The sequence below is a fragment of the Egretta garzetta genome, unplaced genomic scaffold (assembly GCF_000687185.1).
Source record: "Egretta garzetta isolate BGI_Z169 unplaced genomic scaffold, ASM68718v1 scaffold332, whole genome shotgun sequence".
Classification (NCBI taxonomy): domain Eukaryota; kingdom Metazoa; phylum Chordata; class Aves; order Pelecaniformes; family Ardeidae; genus Egretta; species Egretta garzetta.
The window spans coordinates 534,807-548,231 of NW_009258879.1; the positions used below are offsets into that span (position 1 = coordinate 534,807).

Sequence of the window (13,425 nt, forward strand, 5' to 3'; positions counted from 1 at the left end):
TGTGAGCCCCAGCTGCTTTGCTATTCCTGCCTGGCACCCCAACATATTTATAAGCGTGCAAATACGTTCAGTTTAGCCCACCAGGTCAGTGGTGTTTCTCTCATTAATAGTAAACAGGCTACTCGTACTAGGATTACGTATGTGGCAGTGGGCAGTTGAGGTACTCACATCCGGGTAGCTCGGTGAGCAGGAAACGCACACTTCCATGCACAGCCTGGCATTTTGCATTTTAACAAGGGTGAATTCTACACAGATTAAAAGCTTCAACCCCTCTCCACTCAGCGTGGCTGTGAGATGGTCCTTGATGCCAAGATCAGTGTAACTCTTAAGATCAGACTTTAAGTGCTCTAAACTCTAATGCTGCTCATGCCTAAATGGAATAGAAAGAAAAAAAAATACAAGCTCAGAAGCAGCAGCATTATAGCAAATTGCAAGACAAAGAGTAGTGAAAAATAGCCCCATTTATTTGAAGATCTGTCAATAACGGATACATATTAAGGAGCAAATCAAGCCCTAACACAAGTTGGAATAAAAATGACGATTACTTTAAGGCTGAACATGACCCTAGAAACATTCCTGTAAAAATCTGTGGCACTTCAGCTGCTTGTCTGGGAAATGTAGAGGATGTTCACGAACAACAGACATTTTAATTTAAAAAAAATAGTTACGCTTCTTCAACTCAGTTCCAAACTTAGGTACAAAACAACAAGATGACTTAACTAAGTTAGGAAAACTCTTATGAATCTAGAAGTGTTTTGCTCATCCAGGAGGGAGGTCTGTCAGTTGAGGTACAAGGTTGTTTTTCTTCATTGGCTTGACTCATCTATTCTCCGTCGACAGAACGGACAACAGTTATGCTGGAGTACAAGCAGCTCATAGTCTTCTGTGTGAAACATCTATTAATTAGGAACAGATTTAGTGACAAGTTAGCCCATGACTAGCTCAAAGAAAACTAAACTGAGCTCAACAGCTTCTCTATGGCACAGACATTCTGAAGCTACCATTGCAAGAGAATTGGTCCTCCTACTTTCAATTGCTTAAGAGCGCTATAACCTGGAAGAAAGCAGCAAGCATTTCACAGACCCCTGCCAATGTTGCTGAAAAGGCACAAACCAATTAGTTACTTTTGCAGAAGGCAGGACAAAAATTAGACAGTTTCTGTGTAAGCAAACATGACTGAATTCCAGTACTTCAAAAAGCCATTCTTGAGAGTGGAAGCAGAGGGAGAGGGCCAGAGACACAAGCTAACTTAGTTACAGACTTATTTTCTCCGCTAGACCAGGCTGAAAGTCAGAGGTGTAGAGCAAAGAGAAATAAATACAAATCAGCATTTGCTGTTCAGCCAAGGTTTGCTCGAGAGGCTCTGACTTGCTGTCAATGCAACTGCTCAAATTCAGCTACCTCAGTTTTCAGAAGGCAGCTGTTCGTTCCTCTGTGCATCACACAGCTCATTTTTTGGTTTTCATTGCTTTCTCTGTCCCTGAATCATTCAGGAATTTAATGAATGCATTTTAAAGTATGAGGTTCAATGATTAGAATTGTTTCAGGCAAAGGTTTCTCAGTAGGGTTGTTTTGTTCTTTTTTTAAACCTCTCCATGAAAACAGTACCTGAAAACACGATGGACACATGGTAATGGAGGCATCTGGTAGCAGGGAACGGTAGTACTGCCACCGCAATGGCTTTGGCCAGCGCTTAATCAGGACGTCCCTCCGGCTCATTGACTGGAGAACAGCACGATTCACAATCACTGGAACAAATTCCGAGCCTCCTTGCTGCAGGAGAGCAGGTTTAGAAAGAATTACTGTTACCAGCTGCAAAGCCCTTTGAGGATTAGTAAGATCTTGCAAGAAGCCAAGTAAAATTCAGCAGAAAAAGCTAATACAGAATTGGCCTGAGTCTAGTCTCACCAAACTCGCTGTCAGTCCTATCAATCCCTTCAGCGGCAGCAGCATCCCGCCGCATCTCTAACTCAGTTTCAGTGAGCTTCCATTATTCATTTCAACACAATTTCCCTGTAAATAACACCCAAGCCCGCAGCCTTTATTAAAACCTCGCAGTAATGACTGTTTTATAGGTATACTGCCTAGACACAGAAATACCTGGGGGACAGCCCCATTGTATCATTTTATGATGATAAAACCAGATTCTAGGAATGTTTACTCTAAGATCTTTGTTGGTTTGTGGTGAGGTTTTTTTTGTTGTTGTTTAAGAAAGGAGTTAACCGGTAAATCCCTTGCCCTCTCAAGTCCCACCCCTCTCTCCCAGCCCCCTGCTCTGTATCTCTCCTGTGGTAGGCTGTGACACACTCACACCAGAAGAGCGGCATGGATTGCAAATTAAAATTTTCTGTTCATTTCTGTCGGTAGCAAGAAACAACGGGAAGATACAGGTAAGGCTCTTACCTCAAAGCTCAGTTTTGCCGTAAAGGGATCATCATCTTCAATAATATCTGTATTGTCATCAAGCCTCAAACTCTGTGCATCTAAGATGCATTTGTTAAGGAAGAAACAGAGTTCCTGTAGCACCCGCTGTCCCCACAGGAGCTAGGACTCGCAGGACAAGTATGAAAGCATACCAGCAGGACTGGTGTCCTAGCTGCTCCAGGGGGTCAGAGCATTCTCAAACTGCTGCAGTGCCTAGATTATTATAGAAAGTGCTGGAGAAGGGCTTGCTGTGATTCACAGTGACTGGGGAAATTTATCACCGCAGCTGCTGTAGAATGGCAAAACTGACCACAACCAAGCATGACATCAGCTCTGCCTCCTTTCCCCCTCTGCCCCCTCCCGACAGATGACAAAAGCAAAATGAAGCAACCTATTTAACTCACATTTTGAGCAGCTTTAGTCAGATATTGTGTTTCCTTGTGCATTACTCTGTGCCTAATACTGTATGGCCCCCACAGAAACCGGGAGCTCTGGATGCCACAGCGTTACAAAAGAGATTCCAGCAGTTATGGCGATGAAGCAAATCCCTGCTGGTTTCCCTTGGGTAAGAGAAGATAACCTCTTCAGCAAGCTGTTATTGGAGTGAATAACACACTTCAGATTCTCCCCATTCTTTACAGAAAGCAGTTCAAACAGAATAGGGAAAGCATGGCATTCCATTGTTGAAAAGAAATATTTTACGTGATTAGAAAATTTTTCCTGATGAAAAAGCTTTATGAAAGTATTAGGTTTGGTTAAAACATCACTGTGGTTGTTATACTAACTTGAAAAGGAAACACAATGCAATTGTACTCACATCAGCCGTATGACAAAAAAAAGTTTTAAACCTAAGGGGGGGAGGAATTAAAAATTGTTGCTTTTTTCCCCTAAGAAAAGGACTGGAAACCAACTCTAATCAAAAGGATACAGTCACTCATCATCTCTTGCCATTTTTTCTCTCTTTTATTCCGTCTTGGAGCTTCAAGATCAATGAGAGCCACAGCTTCTTCATCTGTGATGCCATCTTCCAAATAGAACTCAACCAGATGCAGCACTTCTACGGGGTGTGAAAAGCAAGGAGCATTTGACCTGTAAGAACTTGGAAGATGCCTCCTAGAGGATACTGTGCCCCTTAAGAAATGAACAACCTCGGCTCCTAGGATGGTGGTATTCTGCCCACGTGTTCTCACGGAGCAAGGTAAATAAAATAAAATTGAAACAAACTAAAAATGCCTCAGCTTCTTAAAGGATGGCACCTGCATTAATGGAACACTTTATACATTCGGTGCCTCGTAATAAAGCAGTGCTTTGCTGCTGCTGCGCTCTTGCAGTGAAATCCAACTATCCCCGGGTCAAGAAGCGGCCACTTAGTCAAATCTAACAACGTTGAAAGGAAAGATTTGTTTACCCAAATAATGTTGCAGCGAGAACAAATTAAAGTACTGACCTACTCTGTTCAGTTAACATTTATCTACTTGAGAAGCACAACCAAATGTGATATTCCAACGCACCATAGGAGGAAGCGGAGAAGACGAAAGGTTGTCTGCAGTTAATGCAGACATTCCCCAAGTTATTTAGCAAAGGGTTGTTGGTAGAGCACCTGTAACACAAGGGCACGAGCTCCTGCAAAAACACATACAGAGCACAGTAACCGTAAACAGATCAGCATGTCCCAAACTCTTTGTTTCCAGTTAAATACGGGCTCCTTGGGTTTACACCACTGGTATTATATCAGCGCTAATCTGGAGAAATACTGCTGTGAAACCAGATACTTTAACATCTGAGAATGCTTTCCCTTTTTAATAAACCAGCAAGTTTTCACATTAGAAATAGCTGTCTTCACCATCCTAACAATTACATTTTCACCTTGCCTTTGCACTAACAGAAGCAGAATTCTGCATCAAATACACAGTGACAAAAGAAGTCGAAGAGAAGGCTACCGAAGCAAAGTTTTTTTTCTTTAAGGTTTGGTCAAATTCAAGTTCTCCAATTAATTCATCTCTCTCCTTTTCAAGAGCACAGTTATTTTAGGCAGTTCTTAAGATTCTACTTCTATTATTTCAGGCAGCCAGGTGCATGTTCACTTGCACAATGCCATTTATTTTTAGTGAGTACTCCGTAAGACATGGTTTTATAGAGCACGGCAGAAAGTCAGACTTCAGTTAAAGAAGAAAAGGTGTTAAAATAAGACTTAAGGAAGGAAGGTCATTCAAGGGATAGGGGGAGGAAGGAAGCAGTGCTAGGAGTGGGACAAATGAAAGTGACCTCCAGCTGGAGAGAGAGACAAAGACTGTGGAGTAATTGCATGTGGATCAGGGAGAAAAAGGCTTGAAAGAATTAATAGGCAGAGAGGAAGGTAGATGCAAGACAGGAGAGGGAGGATGGAGGCTACCCATAAAGAAAGGGCTGATTTTAATTTGTTCTCGGGAGCAAAAGGAAGCCTGACCTGAAGAATACAATAGAAGGACTGTGTTTCCAGCAGAAATATAATTATATCACAGAGCTATGCATAATGTATTTCAGATTTTTTTTGTGCATACAGCAACTGCAATTCTTGGATCAGGCCACATATTAATGATTAACATGAAACACATCACCACTTACTTCACTGTCATGGAATGGCTTGGATCGGATTGTCAGGCTGCCCAGCTCAATTGATTTCTGGAACCTAGCTGGGATCTGCAGCCCCTGTAACTTGTCATAGGCGTGACGAGCCAGCTTGTATGCACCGAGAGCTTTACTCTGTTTTGCCAGGGCATATAATGTATTGCTATAATTTAATTAAGGAATAAAAATACAAATGGCATTTAGGAAAAACTGCAATATTCTTTCTAATCAGAGAAGTTGTGCAGTGAAGCATATCCAACACCAGAACTTTAAACAGGCTTTAACAAGAGAAATCTATTTACATAACTCCATTTAAAACCAGTGTGAAAGAACTATCAAAGTGACTGCGGGCAATTAGTAGCAGGGTAAGGAGTTGACCTTATGTAAACATTGCCTTGGTTAAATATTCTGACTCCATTTACAAAATCGCAGTAATTTTAGGGTGAATGGATTTTCCCCCAGCAAAAAAAACCAAAAACAACCAACCCCCCCCCAAAAACCCAACACAATTTTATACCACCGGCAGCCCACAGACACCAACTAAATACACATGATCTTACTGGCAATAAAGCACAGGCTCTGCCCCATTGGCCAAGGGTTCTCTTTCTCGTTCATCAGTGCGTAACAGTAACTGCTGCTTAGAAAGCTCCTGATCAGAAGGCATATTATGAAAGCCTTCATAAAGGATTATACATTTATAAGTGAGGAAGCTATGGAAAGGAAAGCTAACACCCCATCAAGGCCATAAATGAAGCGAAAACAGGAGAATCAGGCCTCCCTGTGGCATCCAGCAGCCCTTCCTGTTGTCTGCTGCAGGCAGGTGCATTTCCACAGGGCTCACACGGGGCGGTTACGAAGTACTTTCCAAAGAGGCAATATGCACTAACAAAGCTGTGCAAATGTGAGCCTGACAGACACCACACAGCTACACCAGCCTCATGGGAAGCAAAAGCTCCTGGTTTCCCCCCTCCCCTCCTGTCTCAGTTCAGTCTCCTTGCAACAACACTGTCAAGATTCACAGCCAACATCCTGTTGCAGTGACTGGTATCCTACAACTTGCTTCTCCGACAAAGGTGACACACCAGACTGGGTGGGTGGCTTTGCGAGTTACATGTTAGTTGATTTGTACAGCTCTCCAAAACTATTAAAAAAAAAAAAATGTAGCGCAGTTAAACACACAAGGGTTTGAAGATGCTGTTTGTTTCCTTAGGGACAACAGTCAGTTTCCATTAACCATAACCAACAGCTGAAGCTGAACACACCCTACAGGAGATCTCTGCACTGTGGATCAACATCAATTATTCCTTTCATGTATCTCACAAGGTAACTTCTGGATTTTGTACTGTATTGGAAGGATACACTTTGGAGATCCCCAAAGGAGTCTCCTTTGTTAAGCTGTGAAGCAGAAACCTGGAAATATTGAAGAGGGTTTCAGGCAAGTGGAAACTGAAAGGCTCCTCCTGCAGTATTAAAAATACAGACACATATTTCTAAGCTGGAAAATCAACAACTACCATCACTCAGCATCACAGCACTAGGCATCTCGAGTGCTGCGTTTCCTTCATACAGTTGCAAACAGAAGAGGTGCTGACAGAATATAGCAAGTGGATTTTGCATGTCTTTATCACCAAAGCTCATGCCTGCTACATGCAGAAAGAGAGAGATGTCTCCATGTGGCTCTAACAGAATCTTAAACAGGCTGTTTAAAAATCAGGGCAGACTGGCCAGTAATGGCGTAGAGTCTCCACCACTGTAAGGGCTGAAGTAGTCTGACAGCAGAGACCTCCACAGCACAGAGTCTTCTTTTGGGTGAGGGCGCAGATCAAAGGTTCTCAAAAGTCTTTCAAGAGGTATTTTCACCAACAGCGGAGGAAACATTAGCACAGGAGCTCCTCATTCATGACTGCTGTCATTCTGGAGTGGTTTACACCATCATACACATACCACACTGTGGGAATCCCTAAGCTAGGGTGCCGCCTTCTTTCAATCTTGTTTTTCTGTGATGAAAGGGAAAACCTGTGCAGGACCAGAGGCTCAGGTCACTGCGAAACCAAACCAACACAGCTAGCAAAAAAGGGCTGGGAGTGGGAAGTCAGTCATCGTCACACCCACACCGAGACAAGCACAGATCTGCTACAACTGCACTGCGGCTTTTAGGAACTAAGACAACAGAAGTTCTTGTACAGCACAGCAGAAGGCTGCATAATAAAATAAAGAAATAAAGCTACTATACAGTATCGCTAAACTACACTCAATATTTATTTGCCTGAAAAGTCATTAATTATTCCTAGTTATTTATGGACTCCCTAAAGAAAAATGCTCAGGAAGCACAACTACACAACTTGGAGAGCGAGTATCTTACAGTGTATCTCTGAATAGAGTGATAGACGTGGTAAACTTCTGCCAAGTGCTGGAAGTGATGGAACTTCTGTAACATTTCAGCCTTCTGTTGTTCATTCTCTGCGGGAGGCAAAGGCATTAGTGTAAGTCTCCAGGATGAGTCTGTGAGACTCGGCTGGAAGAAAACAGTGCATTAGGATTTTAGCGCCAGCACTTCCAAAAGAGGTATGCACCAGTTCAAGGTGTCCCACCCACCTGTGCAAACCACGCATTACACAGACTTGCCATTTTTCTGAGCAAATTTCTGGTCTAAAACAAGCATGGTAAAACATGCAAAAAAAGCAGTCAAGACAATGGTTTTAAAGCTAGAGGCCATAGCTTAGTTAAAGGTAGAAAACAGTAGGTGTGCACCACTGGAAACCTCATCCATGACTTCAGAGTTTACAAATAAAATGAGTTTTGAAACATTTATTTCAGAAACATTAAATACACTACGAACCCCATTAGAAGAGTTTGCATTTCTATGAGGTACCTAAGGGGTAATAGATCAGCACTATCGTGCATCAGCTGAACTAAAAAAATAAGAAGGTACTTATAGCACAAGGCAAAAGGCAGTATTATCAACCCCCTGTATTCATCATTAATAAATTACACCTATTAACTACTGGCTCCACCTCTCTCCCAGTGAAACACATGCAGAAGATGACAACAGCTAATGAACAGTTTCCTATCTGTTGGCAGAAATAATTTGTAAAGTACCTCTACAACCTATGTTCAAATGCTGGATGTATCTTAGACCCCAAGATCTTTTACTTACTAGCACTTTATCCCTCTGATCACTTCTCTAGTTCAAGTGTGTTGTGGGAAGTAACATGAGGATACATGGTCCCAGGAGACACGATTTTGATTCTAGTCAGATTTCAAAAGGAGGCCTATGCATGCTGATGTTGCTGTTTTGCTTATTTGTTTTAAATAAGCACATGGGAAAACCAGAGGGACTACAAAAATAGCACAAGCCAGAGTTATGCACAGCATTATAAAAAAAAAAAAAATCCAAACCAAACCAAAACCAAAGCCACCCAACAATGAAGTAGTTACAGCAATGCTATCACCATTCAGTAATTGTTTGTCTACATGCGCTAGGTAACAAATACAAACTTCCTTTCAGTTACTCACCTTGGGCTATGTCTAAACACTGCATGGAAAGCATCCAATAATAATAGGCTGCATCGTTAAATCGGCTTTCAACCACAGCATTGTGTGTTAGCTGCTCCAGCACCCTCACAGCTTCACTCTGCCTGCCAGCCTTGTGAAATGCTGCAAAGGCCAAAACAAAGAGGATTTTACAGTGCGATTATATCAATTAACTGAAATTAATGTTTTTAAATTAAGAGCAGTCTATTCAGCCAATATCAAATAGTCTATCCAGGGCAGGATAAAAAGGATTATACACTGGTATTTCTCTCCTTGAAAGCAGCAGCACTAATGGAACATGAGAAGAAGCTGTAGGTATTTTGTGGCTTTTGCGGTGTCTCAGCAGCTCTTGAGCTCACATATTTTGTACAACACTGGTTGCTGTTTTTAAATATAGAAAAGAGCAAAAACGCTATGATGATTAGATCTCTATACAAACAATGGCAATCTAAACACTGCAAGTCACAACTGTATTCAAAACTACAATAAATTAATGTTTGCAGTTAGTGCTCTCATTTGTAATGCTGAATATTTTGAAAGAGTACAGAATTTACTACATCCTTCTATTATTTAACACAAGCATTTCTTTATCTGATGCTCAGAAACCAGTATAAAATAAGATCCTGAATTCTCACTTGGTAAACGTGCATTTGACACACACAGTCTTCAAACAGGGTAACGGGGATGGGGGGAACCAACCCCCAAAAACCCAACCCCACAGAACAATTGCCCCCTGACTTCAGCTACCTCAGATTCAACCAAGTTCTCACACAGCCACGCCATGATCTCTAGCTCACCCAGTTCTGGGGCACTTCTATTTGCTGAGCCGCAGCAGCGTAGAGCTTTGTGGAGCAAACTGGGAACAATATACCTACATTCACAGCACGAACTACCAAACTGCCCTACCACCAGGTGCTCCAAGGACTGGTGCCGAGACGCACAAACTCCTTCTGTGTGGAGACAGATCATGCCTGGCATGTTGGCTAGCTTGGCCCTTACGAGCAAATGCAGATACACCCTCAGATCTGAGCTGGCTCTAGGAAACAGCAGATGCAACAGTCACATGGAACTGCACCTGAGAAAGGAACCGTACTGAAAACATGCTGGCTCCACATGGAGCTTGCTTCAACATCTCCTTGTCCCTGGAACTGTTTGTGAATTAAATTTTGAAGCCTGTCCACGTGATGGAAGGTTGACAGTTCTCTTTAAAGGTTATTTTATATGCCTAACAAAATACATCAAAATTCTTAAAGAAACAGGAAAATTTTACTTGTACAAACCCAATATTACCTAAAGATAAGGGAAAACTATGTTTTCCACTCAGGTTGATAAGGCAGATGCTGTATTTTGAATTCCTCTGTGATAAAAATACGAGTAGAGACTGTTCAGATTATATGCCAAATACTCTTGCCACATGCCACACTCAGATACACAATGCTATGGGAAATCTGGACCTGTATTTAGATGCCACCATTTTTGATAGATCCATCACATTTTCTTATCAAATAAGGAGACTTCCAGCTACTTTAAGACCAGTATGAAAACATGGGTTCTATTTGGTTTTGAATCCCACCAGTAAGAAACTCTCCAGGGCAGAGACTGCATGTTCTGTACTGGAAAAGGATGCAGTAAATTCAGAGCGACCAGTGAGCTGTTGATGACATTCTTACCTTTTTGGGCTTCTTCAAATCTATCATTCTCTGCTAGCCACTGAGCATAAGGGACATAGACATCATCTTTGAATTCAGGATGCTTTTCACTCAAAGCAAATGCCTGAGGTAAATAAAAAATTAATTTTTAGAATTCTGCATGGTTTAAACAGTTAAAGGGTTTAGAATATTCCGCGGGATCAAGCCTTTAGCTCTAAGTAAATTCACAATAAAAATACATACACAGAATAGAGAGTGTAATCCCTATTTTCTCCAGTATGAAACTAATGTATTTTAAATAAAAAGCAATCAACAACAAAAGAAAAGCAGCCAAGCATAGTAACAGTCTGGTTATTGAAACAGGGAAACCTGAAAGCTATTCCCTAGGAAATTTAGTCGATTTCACAGCAAGAGATGAAAAATATTTTTATTTTTACTGAATGTATCTTCTTAAGAAATTGAAGTAACACTATAAATGCAGTTTAGACTTACTTTCTAAATTCACTAACTAGTCAATAAAGGACTAAGTCTGCAATTTTGCAAAGCACCCGTATAATTGGGGGAGGGGGGTTGCCAATTGCAGCAGCACCCTGAAAACATTTCCTTAAGAAACTACACTTATTGAAAACTTCATGTGAAGAAACAGGAACAGAATTAACAGTGACCTGTTAAGTGTGAAGTGGGTAGTAGTGGCAGACCCATGTTTTTATGGAAAAACCCAATGAGGCAAGAACTTTACCTATTCAGAAGCATAAATCCAGTTATAGAGAGGGGTCCACACTAACACATCACACATTCATCAGATTTAAATTATGTGTATGGTATTCTCACTTGGGTGTGTCCAAATTGTAAGTAATACAGTTCAAAACAGAATTTCCCATGATATAATTACTATTTATTCTTTCTGGTGGACTAGAAGCATCCCATGGATTACCATAGGAAGCAGGCAATTGTAACTCAACAGGCAAAAAAAGGTGCTCAGAAGTGAGACCAAGAAATAGTCAGCCAGGAAACTTAAAAAAAAGAAAACAGAAAAAAGAAAAACCAAACCCACCACTGAGCATACAAAATCAGCTTAAATACTCTGAATCATTCTACAGAAGCCTCCCTCCCTGCGTCTCCCTTCACTGGAGGGGTGGGGGGGCCAGGCGTTTGTCTCCCTTTCTTGCAACCAGGAACAACAAGCAGCAGTGGCTTTAAACAGCCATCCAGGGCACACTTACTTCTTCCCAGCGATGAGTCTCCACGTGGAGATGGACCAGTGCTTTCAGGTCACCAACCTTCATGTAGGTTTCTGCTGCATAGCCAGGGTTATCAAGTTTCTTAAAATAGAAGGCACATTTTGACAAAGGCTCACGCTCAGCTTTATCCAGTTTTCGAGCAATTTCGATTAACCTAGACCCAGTAAAAAGAAGCCAGACGTTTCAGGTTCTTCCGTGCTGCTTTGCCTTTTGTTTAATTATTCTAATACCTTTAATCCATTATTATTTAATAAATATCATCATATTAGTACCATGCAACACTGTTTAAACGGTTTTCAGTGAACGTTTTTTTCTCCTTTTACAAATCGAAACCCCTTCCTTCAATCTTTACTCCTAAGTGCAATTCCGTATCTCAGACTCTTTGCACAGTCATGGAGATGGAAGGAGGAGTAGGTCCTACATGGCTGAGTGACATGGGACACACTTCCTCAACCCTGACCTAAACAAGACTCCTGAATAAACGTTTCCCCCTTTGCCACACAGCAAAACTGAGGCAAGGGAAAGCCGAGCGACCTGTCCAACATCTTACGGCAACTCCACAAATGACCCAAAGTGTCACCTATTGCAAATGAAGGAGAATTTGACCAGTGGCAGGAGTGGCCCCAGAATTTCTAGGGATTCTGTGCTCCAGTTGCCTTCTCTACCCACTAGATGATTATCCTTAACGGCTTAAAGCAACAGAAATAGGCTGTCACATCTAAGCACTGCTGCAATGAGTACTCTGAAAAGCTTAAGGCATGCATATTTTAGAAGAGTCTCATACTACAGATGAACCCATTCATTCTCTTTACTGTTGTAATGCATTTGTTTTCATAACATATTTATGTCCCTACCTTCTAAACATATATAACTTTTAAAACATTTTTAATTGTAGATGTGCTTCAAATACTCAATCTGACATTAAAAAGGCACATATCAAACAAGTTTTCTCTTAATTTTAAAATTATGCAGAATTCATAACAACTCATTTCAGTTTTCATCATATATTATCTCCAAGATGGAGATAAAACCTACATATCAACCCAGCCATGGTCCCCGCTGAGTTCTATGGCCTTTATGTGCTCGCCTGCAGAGAGGTACATCTCCACTGCTGCTTTAGGTTCATTGATATTCTTGGCCCAATCTGCCTGTTTTTTTATTAGCATCTTTGTGTCTTTGGGGTCTCCAGATCCCAGAAAATCCTGAAATAGAGCAATACAAAAGTTTGAATTACCTTCTGGTCACAAACATTGTTACAGTCCAAATTCTAAAATACATAAAGGCTTTTTTAAGGAGTATCATTATGCCTCCTAAGAAAAGAAATCCTGCATACAGAGCAACATGCACTGATCCAGCCTGCAGCAACTAATCACCAAGGCCCAATGTTTGGTATGAAACAATGTCAAGCCTTCCATTTAGACCATTTTCAATTAAAAAAAAAAAGTGGGAGATTCTGGGAGGGCCAGGAGAAGGACAATGCAGATGCCTCAGAGGTAATAACTATGTCCCCACTTGACTTCTTAGAAAGCTTGCTCTCTGTTGTTGAAGTGGATACAAATTATGGTTTCTGCATGCTTTTCAGGAACATGCCTTTCCAAAACCAAACAGAACTGCCTCAACAACTGTAACGCATCAAGGGCAAGTTTCAGATTTTCTTTTGCAAGCCAGGAAGGTACAGTTTCACTCTCAGAGATGACCCAGCCCCACCCTGTGCTCAGTTAACAGAAGTGTAGCCACTTAATCACGTTAGCATCAGGATTCCCAGCCACAAATCAATTAAAGGCTGAAATTTCGTTTTCTGCAAAGATAATTATATTACAATATATCAAATAAGTTCTTTTATAAGGATGGAATGACTGCTCAGAAGTGATAGTGGCTCTGGACTACTGGTTGGACTTCTGCAAGGAATGCAAACACCAAGCCTGGCTGCTGTGATGATGACCGTTTTGGAAATACGTCTAATAGTTTGT

At 41.3% G+C, this 13,425-nt stretch overlaps 1 protein-coding gene across 5 annotated transcripts in view; it reads right to left on the reverse strand.

Annotated features, from left to right (window-relative positions):
• Positions 1–409: 409 nt before the first annotated feature.
• Positions 410–13,425, reverse strand: part of IFT122 (intraflagellar transport 122) — a 32,361-nt gene continuing 19,345 nt past the window's right edge. For 4 of the 5 annotated variants that reach the window (XM_035889441.1, XM_035889444.1, XM_035889442.1 and 1 more), the window contains 12 exons: positions 12,491–12,657; positions 11,438–11,609; positions 10,236–10,338; positions 8,548–8,688; positions 7,394–7,491; positions 6,391–6,491; positions 5,029–5,194; positions 3,936–4,047; positions 3,353–3,481; positions 2,404–2,483; positions 1,609–1,773; positions 412–896 (listed from right to left, as the gene is read on the reverse strand). In XM_035889441.1, the coding sequence (XP_035745334.1) occupies positions 807–896; positions 1,609–1,773; positions 2,404–2,483; positions 3,353–3,481; positions 3,936–4,047; positions 5,029–5,194; positions 6,391–6,491; positions 7,394–7,491; positions 8,548–8,688; positions 10,236–10,338; positions 11,438–11,609; positions 12,491–12,657 (1,524 nt within the window). In that variant the 3' untranslated portion in view covers positions 412–806. Of the gene's footprint in view, positions 897–1,608; positions 1,774–2,403; positions 2,484–3,352; positions 3,482–3,935; positions 4,048–5,028; positions 5,195–6,390; positions 6,492–7,393; positions 7,492–8,547; positions 8,689–10,235; positions 10,339–11,437; positions 11,610–12,490; positions 12,658–13,425 lie in introns of all 5 variants that reach the window. The other variant, XM_035889446.1, reaches the window with a different exon arrangement.